The sequence below is a fragment of the Tribolium madens genome, unplaced genomic scaffold (genome assembly GCF_015345945.1).
Source record: "Tribolium madens isolate multiple individuals breed KSU strain unplaced genomic scaffold, Tmad_KSU_1.1 Scaffold_20;HRSCAF=117;Tcas5.2_LG4, whole genome shotgun sequence".
In the NCBI taxonomy this organism is placed as follows: domain Eukaryota; kingdom Metazoa; phylum Arthropoda; class Insecta; order Coleoptera; family Tenebrionidae; genus Tribolium; species Tribolium madens.
This window is the reverse complement of record NW_025400985.1, coordinates 1,661,560-1,679,124: the sequence shown is the minus strand read 5'-3', so window position 1 is coordinate 1,679,124 and position 17,565 is coordinate 1,661,560. Positions and strand designations below refer to the sequence as shown.

General features: G+C 31.1%; 2 protein-coding genes across 3 annotated transcripts in view; both read right to left on the bottom strand.

Annotated features, from left to right (window-relative positions):
• Positions 1-424: 424 nt before the first annotated feature.
• On the bottom strand, positions 425-2,144 carry LOC123005493 (N-acetylglucosamine-6-phosphate deacetylase). Its single transcript, XM_044399278.1, has 6 exons — positions 1,736-2,144; positions 1,414-1,688; positions 1,233-1,362; positions 1,098-1,186; positions 727-1,048; positions 425-671 (listed from the first exon to the last, which is right to left on the bottom strand). Exons 1-6 carry the CDS (start codon positions 1,929-1,931, stop codon positions 496-498), a joined length of 1,188 nt encoding a protein of 395 aa, XP_044255213.1. The 5' UTR covers positions 1,932-2,144; the 3' UTR covers positions 425-495.
• Positions 2,145-6,619: 4,475 nt separating this feature from the next.
• LOC123004844 overlaps positions 6,620-17,565 on the bottom strand; it is a 60,367-nt gene continuing 49,421 nt past the window's right edge. For both annotated transcript variants that reach the window (XM_044398317.1, XM_044398318.1), the window contains 5 exons: positions 16,908-17,456; positions 13,400-13,704; positions 13,177-13,343; positions 8,931-9,105; positions 6,620-7,444 (listed from right to left, as the gene is read on the bottom strand). In XM_044398317.1, coding sequence (XP_044254252.1) covers positions 7,271-7,444; positions 8,931-9,105; positions 13,177-13,343; positions 13,400-13,704; positions 16,908-17,456 — 1,370 coding nt within the window. In that variant the 3' untranslated portion in view covers positions 6,620-7,270. The remainder of the gene's footprint in view (positions 7,445-8,930; positions 9,106-13,176; positions 13,344-13,399; positions 13,705-16,907; positions 17,457-17,565) is intronic.

Here is a 17,565-nt window from a genome sequence, read left to right as displayed (position 1 = left end):
TGTCATAATGACGTTTATTTTACTGTCATAATGACGTTTATTTTACTGTCATAATGACGTTTATTTTACTGTCATAATGACGTTTATTTTACTGTTATAATGACGTTTATTTTACTGTCATAATGACGTTTATTTTACTGTCATAATGACATTTATTTTACTGTCATAATGACGTTTATTTTACTGTCATAATGATGTTTATTTTTCTGTCATAATGACGTTTATTTTACTGTCATTGTCCCGTTTTTAATGAAACCGATATTTTCCCTTACACTACTGTCAATTTTTTAGCACAATTTTGAACGAAAAAATACTTATTAGCAAGTTGGCAACATTGACACAATAATTAATGCAGTGTTGCCACTGTCACAGCCTACTGGGACCAATTAATAATTTGGAGCACCCACGCTCTATATGTCATAAAAACAGTTCAATAAAACTTTATTAAAATACAAAAGAGTCATTTTTAAGACACAGTTTCGTTTTGGGATCATTTCACTTGCTGTAAACCTTCTCTCCGGCAATCCACGTCGATTTTAGCTCAAGTTTCTCATCCAACATAATAAAATCAGCGTCGGCTCCGAAATTCAACGTCCCTTTGACACTTTCAATACCTAGGGCCTTAGCTGGATGCAAACTGGCCGCTTCTAACGCATACTCAACTGAACAACCTAGAAAAAAAACCCCAAAAATATATTTTTATCACCAAATAAACACAATAGTCACCTGTTGATGTCAAAAACGACCTGACACACTCTATCATCGAGGCTATGCTCCCACATAAAGTGTCAGTTTTGGCGATGTAAGCCCTTCCATTTCGGACTTCAATCTCGAATTGGCCTAGATTGTAGTTCCCCTCAGCGAGCCCTAGGGCTGCAATTGCGTCTGTTACTAGAACTAGGCCTTCGGGGTGGACTCTGTGGGCGATTCGTAGGGCTGCAGGGTGTGTGTGGACCCCATCGGCGATGATCCCGAAATAAACTGTCTTCCCGGGGGGGATTTTCTTGGACGTTAGGAGCCCCACAAGGCCTGGGTCGCGGTGGTGGAACTGAAACCATTCAATTAACCCAAATTGGGGGCTCATTTAGTATGATTACAGGAAGCATTGCGTTGAAGAGATGGGTTATGAGGGAAGCCCCACAATTGATCGCTTTTTCACCCTCTGATAAATTCGCCATGGAATGTCCTACGTAATAATTTAGTTTGTGAGTTGCATATGTGATTTTTTTTACCAACGGAAACCACGATTCCTTTTTGTGACAATTTCCTGATTACTTCGTCAGCATTTGTCAGTTCGGGGGCCAAGGTGATTATTTTAATATTGTCCAAGTTTCCGTACATGTCTTCGACGCTTTGTAAGCCCTAAAATAGCACAATTGCCCCCTCAATTTCGCGACTAGAGCCCTACTGTACTTTATCAAATCCTTTGATACAATTCGGGGGGTGCGCCCCCTTCTTTTCCACGTTGATGAACGGCCCTTCGGTGTGCACGCCCAGAATTGTGGCCCCATGAACCCCGCCTTGACTCTTTCTGATTTTGGGCACGATTTTGTGGTAAATTTCCCTCGGGGAGGTTACTAGAGTGGGGCAATAGGCCGTTACGCCATGTGATAGAAGATTCTTAGATACGAGATTGAGCCCCTTTTCTAGGTTTTCAGTATTGAAGGAGAAGTCGTGCCCAAAGCCCCCTTGAAGAGAAACAATACTAATTGGGCAATTCACGGGTAAAACTCACCATTAATTTGCAGTTCGATGAATCCTGGGGCTATAATAAGGCCATTGCAGTCGATTTTCCTCGATGCTTGGATTTTCTCGTCGAAAAAGATTCTTTCCGGATTTATGATTTTACCATTTCGCACCCACAAATCCTCCTTGATGATTTTATGGTCTCGCAAGATTTTACAATTAATGAATTGGATTAGATCGCTCATGATGTCTCGAGTGCTATCACCATTCTAAACTATCTAATGAATGCCAATAAATGTGGGTTAGGTTATCAGTCCTTGAGCTGATTAGGATCACAACATAATAATAATTCGCGCCACAAAACGAAACCACAAACTTGTGTATTGATATCAGTGAATTTTCATTATTTTGTTAAAAATTTTAATTTGACAAATGACATAACCTTACATTTTGAAACATCGAAGTTTTCGAATTTCGATTATTGGTTTAATATATTATTGATTTTTAAGAAGAATAAATATTCTAGCAAATATCGACGTTTATTACTCTTACGTTTAAATATATTTTTACAATTTTTTTGTTTGATATTGTTAATATTTGTTTCGATATAGTTGATTCGATAAAACAAAATAATTTTTAAACGGCGATTAACTAAAGGAGATAGTGCAAAATACTTGGCAAATTCGTAATCAGCGCGTCAAAATCTATCAGATAGGATAGGTTTAACTTGAATCTGAGACATGTTAAAAAATACAATTTTTTAAGGGGGGGTGTTAACATTTTTTTACTTTTTTTTAATTTGTAAATTGTGGCAAAACTGTGTCTCAATGATATAATATTTTGAGGTAAACCTATGTAAAATGTTCCGGGGAATCGATTGGCGTCAAAAAAACTGCAAAATTCCTAATAGTTTTGAAGTTATAAGCGGATTTAAATTTTTGATATTTTTGACTTTATCAGAAATTTTCTCGATAACTATTTATCGTAGAACAGTAATCTTTTTTGGATATGATAGAAAATTAAATTTGCTTTCGAACAGTACCAAACATTAGAGGTTATTACCAATAAGTCCGGAGTTATTCGCAATAGACCGTTCCGGGTGCCAAAAATCGACCAAAATCTCGACAAAAATCAAAAAAAAAAATTATCTTTAAAATTGATCCATTTCACGTTCTTTACATTTCTAGAGGTCTTAAAGACTCAAATAAATGCATAAAACGCCATTGGATCAAGTTTAAAAAATTTCGAATTTTTTGAATTTTTGAAGATGAGCGGTAGTAAAATCGTAAAAATAGTCAATTTAATAAAAGTCGTAAAAACGCTTGAAATATTGTTTTCTAGACGTAAAATTTTGCGCTGAACATGATACAACAAGTTAAAATACTCTACGATGCATAGTTTTTGAGATATTGAGTAATAAAGTTAAGAATAAGTCTAGAAAAATCCGATTTTGACCAAAAAATCAATTTTTTTTATTCTTATAAAAAACTAGCACTATATGTAAAATTAACCGGAGAACACGCCTGTACAAACCCTGTTGACCTAAGACTCATAGTTTTTGAGATATTAATTTTTTTTTGAAAAAACTAAAAATGGCTCTGTACCCGGAACCATAACCCGGAGCGACTTCCGNTTATCAGAAATTTTCTCGATAACTATTCATCGTAGAGCACTGAAATTTTTAATATATGATAGAAAATTWAATTTTCTATCCAACGGTACCAAATATAAGAGGATATCTCTAATAATTCCGGAGTTATTGCCATTAAACCGCTCGGGGTGCCAAAAATCTTAAAAATTCTTATAAAAAACTAATAAAAAATTTTTTGAATTTTGTAAGTTTAATAAGATTACGATAAATCAAATAGGACAAAAATCATATTAGATAAACTTTTTTTTTTTTTTTTTTTTTTTTAGTCCCACTTTTTACGATCGAGCTTTGGGATCTTTACAGTTTTATTTAGAATCAAAATTAACACTTGGTGGTAGTTTTTGGTCGGGCAAAAATTTCATAAATTACGCAATTTTTAAAACGTTCAAAGTTGTTTTAAGGCTATAATATTAATTGACAAGATTGAGAAAAATCACGAGAATTAAATGGTAAACAGTCGACGCTAAAAAAAAATCATTCTGACATAAAGAATTCAATATCTTGGTTTTTAGTCGACCAAAAAATCTCAAAATATGGAAATTTTTTCTTCACACATAACCCTACTATGTGACATAAAACAAGTTGCATTGCATAAAAAACATTTTAGGGGTTAATTTTTCAAACTAATAAGAACCCTATCGTGTCACCCCTCATACATCTCAGCTAAAAGCGTAGATTTTAAAAATATAACATAAAGTAGGTATTTTGTTTTTCCTATGCGAGATACGAAAATGACCATCGCCAAAGTCAAATTTGACTAAACCGTTCGATAGAACCTTTGAGTGCGCATCTTTTTTAACATACTTTATTTTTACGTGCGACGCATACTTTTCGAGATATTCAAGTTCTAAATTTGAATTTGCGCGCTTTATTGCACTTTATTAAGGTTGGTAATAGTCGGCATACATACGCACACGCGTGTATTTGTAGTTGCATAAGTTTTGGGGATTGTAATCCGGTTTATAGCAATTAAAACAAAACTTTTTATTTACTTTTTGAAATAATCAAATTTTTAGTTGAAAAAAGTAGAAAAACGATTTTTTTCATTTCTAAAATATCACCAGATTTTGGAATGTTCACCAAATCTGGTGAAATTAGGCGTGTTGGGGGTAAATGAGAGCGCGACAACGCTTCAAAAAAATTTATTTTGAGAAAATAAGATTTCCAATATCGTCGAACATGTGAACAATTCCATTCACTTGTACATTGATAAAGCAACAATCTTTACAACAAATTATCATTCACAAATATTGGTGTTTCTATTTAGATCATTATTGATGGTTTTCAACACAAGTACAAGCAAACAGAACGAATCATCACTCGGTGGTAAATGGCGGGAAAATACGACTTGTTTGAATTTCTTTGAGCATTTTCGCTGTAATTGTGGTTGGCTTGGATAAAAGTCGCAGTTTCACGGGCAACAATAAAAGAAGATTTGTTAAAACAGACAACATTTGACAACGATGTTAAATATACTTAGTATTTAGTTTGCTCTGCTATTTTGTAATAAGACACTTATTAGTTATTTGTCAAATAAAATATCGAACAGATTTGCGTAATAAAGAAACATTTATGATTACACAAGGCGACAAAAAAAAGTCATGTCGTGACAACTTGACAAATTTTATATCATTTTGTTCGTCTCAGTGAGACAAATCAAATGTACTAAAAAAAAATTTAAAAAGTCCATACACTTTGAACAAAATATTGTTTTTCTAATTTAAATGAATTTAAAATACTTTAACTTTAAAAAATCATTACTCAATAACTATTAGGCCGATTTCCTTCAAATAAAGACGATTCTAAAGGGATGGCCTTGCCCTTTAGAATGATATCAAATTTGAAATTGAATATATATTAAAATGATGAAAAAAAAATTTACTCGTAGGGTTTTTCTTAGATTATTTCGATTTACTTCGAACTTTTTCGAACACTGTTCGAAGAAAAGTTTGCCAATATTCAATTTCAAATTTTATATCATTTTAAAGGGCAAGTCCACCCCTTTAAAATGGTCTTTATTTGAAGAAAATCGGCCTAATAGTTATTGAGTAATGATTTTTTAAAGTTAAAGTATTAGGCAATTAATTAGATCAAAATTGACAATAATTTGTATAATATCGGAAGATTTAGCTTGTTTTTGAGTAATGACGTGTTTCAGGTCCAGAACAAAGCAAAAATAATGTCATTTTTGGTAATATTTAACACAATTTTTGCGAATAAATTCGAAATAATCTAAAATAGAGTAATATGTAATAAACTTTGATCATTTTTGGCTTATTTTGACGATATCTTGAGGAATACACGAGTTTCTCGATCAAATTTAGTCATTTTTTGGCTTGTTTTAGCGAAATTTTGGCTTAAAAACGTGTAAGTGTTTGAAAATGGCAAAAATAATAACATTTTTTTAAAATCCAATTTGGTGTTTTTTTGGGGAATTTATTGAAAATTTGCGTTTTTGATTGAAAAGCATGTCAAAAGGCACAATAAAGGTAACAGTAATGTTATTTTTCAGTTAGTTTACTGATTTTTCGAGATACTTTGGCGATTTTTTTGGCTTTTGAGCAAAATACATTATAAAAAAATTGCAAAATCTCGTTAAAAAACTGTTTATTCCTCAGAAACATGTTTAAAGTCTCAAAAAAGGCAAAAATAATGTTATTTTTTAATTAATGTAATGATTTTTCCACATATTTGGAGTAAAACACAATATGAAACTTTTAAGGAAATTGGCGTTTTTTACCTTGTTTTCTCTCAATTGCAATGAACAAGAAAGTCACTCATTTGACAGGTTTTTGTCAAAACATGGGTTAAAAGTCGAAAAACAATAGACGAAAATTGACCTGTTTGCTCATGTTTAGGCAAGATTTTGTAAAAAAAGACGAAAACCCAACAAAATGGATCAAAATTAACGTTATTTTATACTGTTCTGAAAGATTTAGCTTGTTTATGGAGCAATGCTACTTGGTTTATTCTTTTGAAAATTTGGACCACAATTAATAAAAAGATGCTCTACACGATGGTAATGATGAAAAAAAATTATTCGTAAGGTTTTTCTTAGATTACTTCAATTTACTTCGAACTTCTTCGAACACTGTTCGAAAAAAAGTTTGCCAATATTCAATTTCAAATTTCATATCATCCTAAAGAGCAAAGCCATCCCTTTAGAATGGTCTTTATTTGAAGGAAATCGGCCTAATAGTTATTGAGTAATGATTTTTTAAAGTTAAAGTATTTTAAATTCATTTAAATTAGAAAAAAAATTTGTTCAAAGTTTGTGGACTTTATGAAAATTTTTTAGTGCATTTGATTTGTCTCACTGAGATGATATAAAATTTGTCAAGTTGTCACGACATGAGTTTTTTTGTCGCCTTGTGTTATTTTTTTTCGTCTTTCTTTAGTCATTTAGTATCAAAATATGTCAACATTTCTTGCTATCTAAGAGTAATTAAAATATATTTAGTCTTACAAACACCTGGTTTGTGTGTGTTTTTCAAATATGAAACATCGAACACGATTACAAACAGCAACAAGTCTCTATACAGACAGGGTCCACGTAACCTGCCGAGTATTCTTCACAACACAGGTACGAAAAAAACAGATCAAATACACGATTCCTATAAATACAGTTAACAGTTGAAAATAACTCGGTGTAAAGGCGCACAAATAAATTCCGATATCATTGAAACAGTTCCAGAATTGCACGAAAACAACAATAAACATTGACCGAGACTGCTTGCAAGAATAAAAAATCGTACACGCAAGGCAGACACTTAATTCATAATAGATTGTCTGCAATCACACCCATTTTTTTTTATATAAAACATGAATCACTTGTTCCCAGTTGGCATGGCTTTACATAAATTTTGTTTATTGTTTGTTGATGGATGCAGAAATTGCTCATTGATTGTCTTCTAATCTAGTCACAAAAAAGTCCTAAGTACTGTAATCGAAAGACTCCCATTCCGAAAATCGGGAGTCCTGTTTCTGCAGTCTTTGGGTACACTCTTTCAGATACGAGTCCTGGATCCGGTACATCCCCGAATTCGCCTGGAACATGAGCGTCTCCAGGATGCGCTCGTTCTTGATGGCTTTCGACGGCAACACCACCTGGAAAACGAACGATTTTAGTTTGGGGAAAGTACAGGGTGCTGCATTTTAGATGTCCGAAACTAAGAGGTTTAGCCAAAAACGAGTAATACATTCTGGGGCTCATTTTTTGAGAAATTAATATTGGTTAAAACCGCATCCCGCGATCGTGTTTTGTTTTCGACTTATAGACAAAAATTGACATTTTAGCGAAATCTAAAAAAAATCATATCTTCGTTATTATACAAGACACAGATTTGAAATAAAGACATTATTTAGACACTTTTTTACGTAGAATTTAATAATGTAGTTAACAATTTTTTTCAGTTGTTTGTTTAGTCGTAATAAAATAAACTTGTATTTTTTTAAATGGGAATCATAGATTGCTATGTCATTTTTAAAAAGCTTGTTTTTTTCTTATGTAAAAATATATATTTGTAACAAATTATCTTTGATTTTTCTTCGCAGTTAAAAAAATGTTGCATCTTCAACTAAAAGAATTTAAACTATATTATATTCAACCAGTGTCACTAATGAAAGAGTTTTCTAAGTACTAAGTGACGAAAAAGATGCAAAATAAATTGTAAATCAACTTATTGGCGACTAATAACATTTCTTTGTTTTTAAATATGCTAACATTACCATTGCAACTTCTAGTGATACATAGAGTGTTGTAAAAAAAGCCGCTTTAATTCTTCAATAAAATATATTTTATATGACACAAAAATGACGATATGGCTATTCAAATATCCAAATTCGGTCTATGTGAAACCTTATCCTACCTCCATTAGATCATCAAAAAAATGTTTTTTGTAATTCTGTTGACTGTTGACACATTTGTTTTTCCTATTTTTGGATTTTTTAAAAATATGTAATAATTTTGTTCTGAGGCGCTGGGATATTTGTTCAATGCTTCTACCGTATCGTATTTTTTAAATCTTTATAATTTTATCTATTTTTTCATCTATTTTACAGTTCACAAAACTCTTATTGATTATTATTTACACATTTGGAGTGAAATAGTTTTTCCATGGCCAACTATTATCACACAAAATATGTATTTCACTTTTTAAGTATAGTTATAAAAAAATATTTTGTTACAAATATATAATTTTTAGATCAGAAAAAAATAAGCGTTTTAAAATTGCCATAGCCGCCTATGATTTACATTTAAAAAAATACAAGTTTATCTTATTACGGCTAAACTAATAACTGAAAAAAATTATTAACTACATTATTAAATTCCTCGTAAAAAAGTGCCTGTATAATGTCTTTATTTCAAATCCGTATCTTCTATAATAACGAAGATATGAATTTTTTTAGATTTCGCTAAAATGTCAACTTTTGTCTATAAGTCGAAAACAAAAGACGATAACGGGATGCGGTTTTAACCAATATTATTTTCTCAAAAAATGAGTCACTCGTTTTTGGCTAAACCTCTTAGTTTCGGAGATTCCCTATTCGGACATCCAAAATGCAACACCCTGTACACAGAAGTTTGAACAACTTTGATTAGTTCTTGCGGGGAGATTCGGTACAGTTTCAAATCGCGCGCCAGTCTTTCCATAATGCACTTGAATTCTAACTTGGCATCCAGTTTACTTGAAGTCTTGGTTCGGATCTTGTGGCGCGCCCAGGCTAACATGGCTTCGAACTTCCTCACTTCGGGAACTTCCAAATTCCTGCAAATCAAAATAATCACTTTTAATTTTTTTATTTGTAAAAATTTTGTGGATTTCAAAAGAATAAAATGTCGAAAATTGCTTTTTTCAAGCGTTTTTGAGCTTACAACTTGTTTATTTCGCTAAAGGAAGCCAAAAAATTGTTAAATTAAGTCGAAAATGACCGAAATGCAAATTTTTAGGAGAACTAGAGAAGCCTAAAAATCATCTGTAGAAAAAATAGTAATTATTGCTTTTTTCGGATGTTTAAGCATTATTGAGCACATTTTTAGTTTGAAAACTATCTTTTTTTTGCAAGATTTTGTTATAATTGTTGTTTTGCTCGGTTTTTAAACGTTATTAGTTTATAACAAGCCGAAAAATCACGTCTAATTTGGTCGAATTTTCTTTTTTCTTTGCCTTTTGCGTTTAGGCACATTTTTGAGTTAAAAATTTGTAATTGCAAAATAACGAGAAAAAAGTGTTTGCTTTTTTTAAGCCTTAAAAACGTTTTTCAATTTCCACCGACAAAATTTTTCTCAAAATAGCGATAAAACAGTCCGAAAACTCAACAAATTAAACTGAAATTTTTGCTTTTCTTACCTCTGTAGATACTAAAAACTAAAAATTGTTAAGAAAATGGCATTATTTTTGCTTTTTTCAATGTTTTAGCACGTTTTAAGATCTTATTTTTAAAAAAATTTGCTAGTATAAACCTAAGGATTATGACATTAGGTCAAACATGATGTCATTTTTGTTTTTTAGCGTGTTAAAGCATATTTTTTTTGCAAAAAAATATGAAATTAGTTTAAAATTGACGTTATTTTGAAATGTTTTGCTCGGTTTAGCTCGTTTTTGTACAAAATGTGTTCATAACAAACTGAAAAGTCTCTAAACTATAAACAATAATAGGAAAAAATGTTTTCGAGTTAACAGCTCAAACTGGTCCAAAAATCAAAACATTAGTTTAAAACTAACGTTTTTTGCCTTATTGGAGTGCTTTAGCATGTTTTTAAATCAAATTTTGCTTAAACAAACCGAAAAACGCATGTTTGATTTGGTCAAAAATATTTTAATTTTGTCTTTTTTCAGCATTTAAGCACATTTTTGAGTTAAAAATTCAGTTTTTTTGTACAATAAGTGACACTTGCAGCTTTGTTTGTAAGAATTTTGCGGATTTCAAAAACATCTTTGTTTTTTAAGGAATAAAGCAAAATAATTATGTCGAAAATCGCTTTTTTTCAAGCGTTTTTGAGCTTACAACTCGTTTATTTCGCTAAAGTAAGCCTAAAAATTGTAAAATTAAGTGGAAAATGACATAATTTTTACCGAAATGCAAATTTTTAAAAGAACTAAATAAGCCTAAAAGTCATCTGTAGAAAAAATAGTAATTATTGCTTTTTTCGGATGTTTGAGCATTATTGAGCACATCTTTAGTTTAAAAACTTTCCTTTTTTGCAAGATTTTGTTATAATTGTTGTTTTGCTCGGTTTTTAAACGTTATTAATGTTATTAGTTTATAACAAGGCGAAAAATCACGTTTAATTTGGTCGAAAATGTTTTTTTTTTGCCTTTTTGGAGTCCTTTAGCATGTTTTTAAATCAAATTTTGCTTAAACAAGCCGAAAAATGCTTTGGTCAAAAATACTTTAATTTTGTCTTTTTCCAGCATTCAGGCACATTATTGAGTTAAATTTTTTTATGTACAATAAGTGACACTTGCAGTTTTATTTGTAAGAATTTTGCTGAAATCTCTGTTTTTTAAAGAATAAAGCAAAATAATTATGTCGAAAATTGCTTTTTTTCAAGCGTTTTTGAGCTTACAAGTCGTTTATTTCGCTGAAGTAAGCCAAAAAATTGTAAAATTAAGTCTAAAATGACTGAAATGCAAATTTTTAACAAAATTTGGCTCAAAGAAGTCTAAAAATCATCTGTAGAAAATAGTAATTATTGTTTTTTTAGATGTTTGAGTATTATTGAGCACATTTTTAGTTTGAAAACTCTCCTTTTTTTCAAAATAACATATCAAAATTGACGTTATTTTGGAATGTTTGGTTCGATTTTTAAATGTTATTAGTAAATTAATAAATTTGGTTGAAAATGCTAGAATTTTGCCTTTTTTCTATTTAGGCACATTTTTGAGTAAAAAATTTGTAATTGCAAAATTATGTGAAGAAAGCGTTTGCTTTTTTCAAGCCTTAAGGACATTTTCTAATTTCCAGCAACAAACGCCTTTTTTTTTTCAAAATAGCGATACAACAGTCCGAGAGATTAGGTGTTATTTTGTGTCTTTTACGTTTAAGAGGACAGTTTTAAGCTAAAAACTTATAACAAACTTAAAACTCAACAAAGTAGACTGAAAATTTTGCTTTTCTTAACTTTGTAGAAACTAAAAACTAAAAATTGTTAAGAAAATTTTGGTTTTTACAAGCGTTTTAGCACGTTTTTAGCTTTCATTTTTACAAAACTTTGCTAGAACAAGCCTGAGGATTACCACATTAGGTAAAACATGATGTTATTTTTGTTTTTTTTGAGTGTTTAAGCATATTTTTAACCTCAAATCAAGTTTTTTTGCAAAAAATTACCAAATTAGTTTAAAATTGACGTTATTTTGAAATTTTTTGCTCGGGTTAGGCCGTTTTTGTACGAAATGTGTTCCTTACAAACTGAGTATTTTAGCATGTGTTAAAATCAAATTTTGCTTAAAAAATGCATGTTTAATTTGGTTAAAAATACTATAATTTTGTCTTTGTTTAGCGTTTAGGCACATTTTTGAGCTAAAAATTTCATTTTTTGCAACATTTCTCTAAATTAAATTAAAAATCTACTATTTACGATTTTTGTACAATAAGTGACACTTGCAGTTTTATTTGTAACAATTTTACAAAAAATAGAGCTATCCCATTCAAAAAAAAATCGCTCACAAACAAGTTTTTTGCTTTTTTCAAGCGTTTAAGCATGTGGGCCAAAAAATAATAATCAAATAATAATAAAATTTGCCTGAAAGAGCTAAAAAATCTGTAAATAGGTTGAAAATAGTGTAATTTTTGTCTTTTTCGGATATTTGAGATTGAACACACATTTTGGGTTTAAAAACTGTCTTTTTTTTCAAAATTTTATTTTATAACACGTCGAAAAATCACCAAACTTTATCAAAAGTTGTGTTATTTTTGCTTTTTTCGAGTGTTCAAGCACATTTTTAGGATAAAACTCGTTTTTGCAAAACACTGCTCAACTGGGCCAAAAGATTGGAAGATAATTATTTCGAAAATTGCATAATTTTTGTTTGGCTATTTTTAAACCAAAAACGCACGTCTTTTACAAGATTTTACTAAAACAGACCGAAAAATCACCAACGCACTTTTTTATCAAATTTTGTTTAAGCAAGTCGAAAAAAATCATGTTGAATTTGGTCAAAAATATTGTAATTTTGCCTTTTTTCAGCGTTCAAACAGATTTTTGAGCTAAAAATTGGGTGTTATTTTTGACTTTTTCGATCGTTAAAGGCCTGACTGGACTGAAAACTTTTTGAAAGAAATTTTTCGAGATCTCGTTTAACGCAGATTTTAAACTCAACCAATTAGATCGAAATTTTTGCTTTCTTTAACTCTGTAGAAACTCAAATCTTAAAATCGAAAATAGCATCTTTCTAGCGTTTTAACTTTTTTGAACAAATTTGCTTTTTTGCAAAATTTTGGTAAAACAAGCTAAATAATTCCACCAAAGATGTTGTTTTCAAGCGCTTAATAAGTTTGTTTTTGAGCAAAAACGTTAATTCTTTCGCAATTTTTTTCTTAACCCTTAAGCTTTTTTTTTTAATTTTTTAGTACGTTTATTAAAATTAACTTAACTTTGCCTCGATTTAGCTTTTTTAAAGCGAGTTTTTGTCAAAACAGATGAAAAATTTACATTTTTTTGCAATTATCAAAAAAAATTATGGTCAAATATTTACGGAATATTTATTGCATTTAGAAAAAAAATAAGCAAAAAATTGGTCAATCCAAAAAAATGATCACCTACTGGTAGTGAACACATTTTTTGCTGTTATTGTTGGTTTGTGCAAGTCTTAATTTTTTTCAAAAATGTTAAATACCTGCACATGATCATCTGAACCATCGACTCGCTCAGTGTGAGAAACTCCGGGGTGGTGAAAAGGGCATAAGTGCGAGTTTCGACAAAGGCCAAAATCATATTGACCAATTCTGACGCGGAGGTATATCTCCAGTAGTAATTCTCCAGCGAGCATAACATACAACACACCTGAAAGAAGAAAAATTCTCCTGAAAATTACCCCAAGTGTGAAAAATATCACTTACGACTTCTATTCTCAGGAATTGTTTGGCATGGTGGAAGCAGGCTTGAAGCAGCTCAGGAAGGTCGTAATGCTCAGCAGCGCAAATCAATCCCGGAATGGTGGAACAAGTGAGCGGACAAGATCCGGTATGTAAATAATCCAGTAATATCCGGAATGTGTCTGGATCGAATTCGATTATCGAAAATTCAGTCTGTGCCAATTTGGCACGATCGACTTTCTGAGCATCGGCGCATACGCTCAGTCTTGGGACGGGCAATTGGGCCGCCGTCGGCTTATCCTTCCCTTCCTTGTCCTTTCCGTCCTTATCTGGAGGAAATTGAGTTAGAAAAATTATATTACAAAAAAAAAAACGAAAAATTTTTTAAAATCCAACTAAATGCACTTCTAGGGGTCCAAGAGACTTAGAAAAAGGCAAAAATGTTGAAAAGCATTTGCTTTTTTTAAGTCTTAAGGACGTTTTTCCAGCGACAAATGCACTTTTTTAATGCTAAACAGTCCGGGAAATTAGGTGTATTTTGTATCTCTTACATTTAAGAGGACCAAAAATCAAAAAAATTGTTTAAAATTAACGGGTTTTTTGGCTTTTTGGAGTGTTTTAGCATGCGTTTAAACCCAAAACGCACTTTCTTTCTTCAAAACTCAACAAATTAGACAGAAATTTATGCTTTTTTAAGTCTGTAGAAACTAACTAAAAACCGATTTAAGAAATAAAGAAAATGACATTATTTTTAGCATGTTTTTTTAGTTATATTATCATTTTTACAAAATTTTACTAAAACATGCCTAAGGATTACCACATTAGGTCAAACATAATGTCATTTTTGTTTTTTGTCTTTAAGTACATTTTTACGCTAAACTTATTTTTTTTTTTGCAAAAAATTACCAAATTTCTTCAAAATTGACGCTATTTTGAAATGTTTTGTTCGGTTTAGCTCGTTTTTGTATGAAATGTGTTCATAACAAACTGAAAAGTCTCTAAACAATTTTTGGAGTGTTTTAGCATGTTTTAAACCCAAAACGCACTTTCTTTTAACACATTTTGCTTTAACAATCCGAAAAATTCATGTTTAATTTGGTCAAAAATACTATAATTTTGTCTTTTTTCAGCGTTTTGGCACATTTTCCAACTAAAAATTTAGTTTTTTTTGCAAGACCTCTCTAAACTACATTAAAAAATATCACAAAACAAATAAAAAGCTGATTTTTTATTGTTTTTTCAAGCATTTTAGGACGTTTTCTAATTTTTGGTTGCAAGCGCACATCTTTTTGCAAAACTGTGATAAAACAGTCCGGAAATTTACCAAATTAGATGTTATTCTTGAATCTTTCAAGCTTCAAAGAACATTTTTGGAATGAGAAGTTTTACAAACAATTTTTGATAAATTTCGTTTAAAACAGATTTTAAACTCAACAAATTGGATTGAAATTTTTGTTTTTTAAACCTATAAAAATTCAAATCTAAGAACTCATTTTTTGTGCAAGATTTTGTTATCACAAGCCTTAAAATCACCAAATTAAATGAAAATTAACGTTATTTTGCCTCGATTTAGCTTTTTTAAAGCCCGTTTACGTCAAAACAGCTAAAAAGACAAGAAATTATAACAAAATTGGCGTCATTTTAAACAAATTTACATATTTTTTTTGTACATTTATTAAAAAAAAATTTATAGTACGGACGTGGCAAATATTTATTGAATTTAAAAGAAAACATAAGTAGAACTACTTGACAGATTTTTTTCAAAGACATTGAGGTAACCCACAATGTTTTTGAAAAAAATCTGTCAATCTAAAAATAGTAAATAATTTTTTTTTTTGTAATAAATACATTTTTTGCAATTATTGTTGGTTTGTGCTATTGGACATTAGATTGAAATTTTTGTTTTTTTTTAACGCTATAAAAATTGAAATCTTAAAATCGAAAATAGGATCATTTTTACACTTTTCAAAAGTACCTTTTTAGCAAAATTTGCTTTTTGTGTTTTTTCGTAACATTTCTCTACACTATATTAAAAAATCACAAACCAATTAAAAAGTTCATTTTTATTGTTTTTTTCAAGCGTTTTAGGACGTGTTCTAATTTCTAGTTGCAAGCAAAACTGCGATAAAACAAAATAAAAATTAAAATCTTTAAAATTCAACTAAATGCACTTCTAGGCGTCCAAGAGACTTAGAAAAGGGAAAAAATGTTGTAAAATACTCTAAAATGTGTATAAAACGTTATAGGGTTGAGTTAAAAAAAGTCGATTTTTTTTGAGTTTTGATTATGGCCAAAAAAATATATTTTTTGAAATGATCTTTTTTATAAGCTAAGAAATTCAAATTTCAAAGTCATTAGTTGTGCTCCGGGTACCGAAAATCGCCAAAAATCTACCAAATTAGGTGTTATTTTTGATTTTTTCGAGCTTCAAAAAACATTTTTGGACTGAAAACTTTTACAAGCAAATTTTGATAAATTTCGTTTAAAACAGATTTTAAACTCAACAAATTAGATTGAAATTTTTGCTTTTTTAACCCTGTAAAAATTCAATTCTGAAAATCGAAAATAAGATAATTTTTACATTTGTCAAGCGTTTTAGCACCTTTTTAGCAAAATTTGCTTTTTTTGTTTTTTTCGTAAGGTTTCTCTACACTATATTAAAAAATCACAAACCAATTAAAACGTTCATTTTTATTGTTTTTTTCAAGCGATTTAGAACGTTTTCTAATTTTTAGTTGCCAAGCGGAAATTTACCAAATTAGGTGTTTTTTTTTTGATTTTTTGAGCTTTAGAGAACATTTTTGGACTGAAAACTTTCACAAAGAAATTTTGAGAAATTTCGTTTAAAACAGATTTTAAATTCAACAACTTGGATTGAAATTTTTGCTTTTTTTAACCCTATAAAAATTCAAATCTCAAAATTGAAAATAGTATAATTTTTACATTTTTCAAGCGTTTTAGCACCTTTTAGCAAAATTTGCTTTTTTTTTTGTTTTTTTTCGTTAAGATTTCTCTACACTACATTAAAAAATCACAAACCAATTAAAACGTTCATTTTTATTGTTTTTTTCAAGCGTTTTAGGACGTTTTCTAATTTCCAGTTGCAAGCAAAACAAAATATAAAAAAAAACCGAAAAAATTAAAATCTTTAAAATTCAACCAAATGCACTTCTAGGGGTCCAAGAGACTTACAAAAGGGCAATAATGTTGTAAAAACACTCTAAAATGTTGAGTGTTGAGAAAAGTCGATTTTTTTGAGTTTTCGTAGGAATCGTAAAGATGGTCAAGCAACTTTTTGTCGCAAAAACGGTTGAACTTCTTGAAACTCTGGACGTAAGATTACACGCTGAACACGATGGTTAAAAAGTCGATTATGGAAAAAAAATAAAATTTTTTAAATGATAGAAAATTCAAATTTTAAAGTCATTAGTTGTGCTCCGGGTACCGAAAATCGCCAAAAATCTCGCCAAAATTCGAAAAAATAAAACGAAATTCAACCATATGCACTTATAAAAAGAAAAAAAAAATTTACTTGAGCAGTCTTGGCTACTGGCCCACTTCTTCTTATCCTCGGCGGAGAGCTGCTGCGCATTGTGCTTCCTGATGGACCTCCCCCAGCCGGCGGTGATGGTCCCCAGCCGCGAGAAGGCCCTTTTGACCATCGGCGAGCTGGGGACGCTCTTGGGCCTCGGCGACTCGATATCCGGCACCTGGAGGAAGTTGCTACTCTTCGGCCTACTCTGCTGGGGGCTGAGGAGGGTCGGGACTGGCCTTGCGAGGAGTTCAGCCACGGGCACTTGGGGCGAACCGAATCCTGTCTGGATGCCGTACAACATCTCCTGGAAGACGCGACTACGAACCCCCAGGATGGCGCGCACCCCCACGAGTTTGGCCTTCTGCTTGGATTGGCCCACGAGGAAGGTCACGTCGAAGAGTTGGGCGTTGGCCAAACAGTTCGATTCGGTGTTGAGGAACATCCGAGTGAAGTCTTTCGCGATTTGGTCGTAGTCTTCGAATTGGTCGCGGACGCTGTCCAGGAGGGGGGAGGAGGGACGCATGTGGCCTATAGGCCGCCACGAGCCTGCAAAGAAAATGTTTTTTTTTGACAAATTTCGATTCAATTTCTTATGTAAGAGATGAGTTTGTAGGTTTCGCATTGAAAAATCTCTGTTTTTTAAAGAATAAAGCAA

What these genes read in the sequence shown, in the direction of transcription:
- LOC123005493 (XM_044399278.1), bottom strand. Translation starts at nt 1,931, where the DNA reads ATGAGCGATCTAATCCAATTCATTAATTGTAAAATCTTGCGAGACCAT. An exon ending in AGGAATCGTGGTTTCCGTTG is followed by an intron (nt 1,187 to 1,232) that starts GTAAAAAAAATC and finishes ATTATTACGTAG; the next exon opens with GACATTCCATGGCGAATTTA. An exon ending in GTCGTTTTTGACATCAACAG is followed by an intron (nt 672 to 726) that starts GTGACTATTGTG and finishes TTTTTTTTCTAG; the next exon opens with GTTGTTCAGTTGAGTATGCG.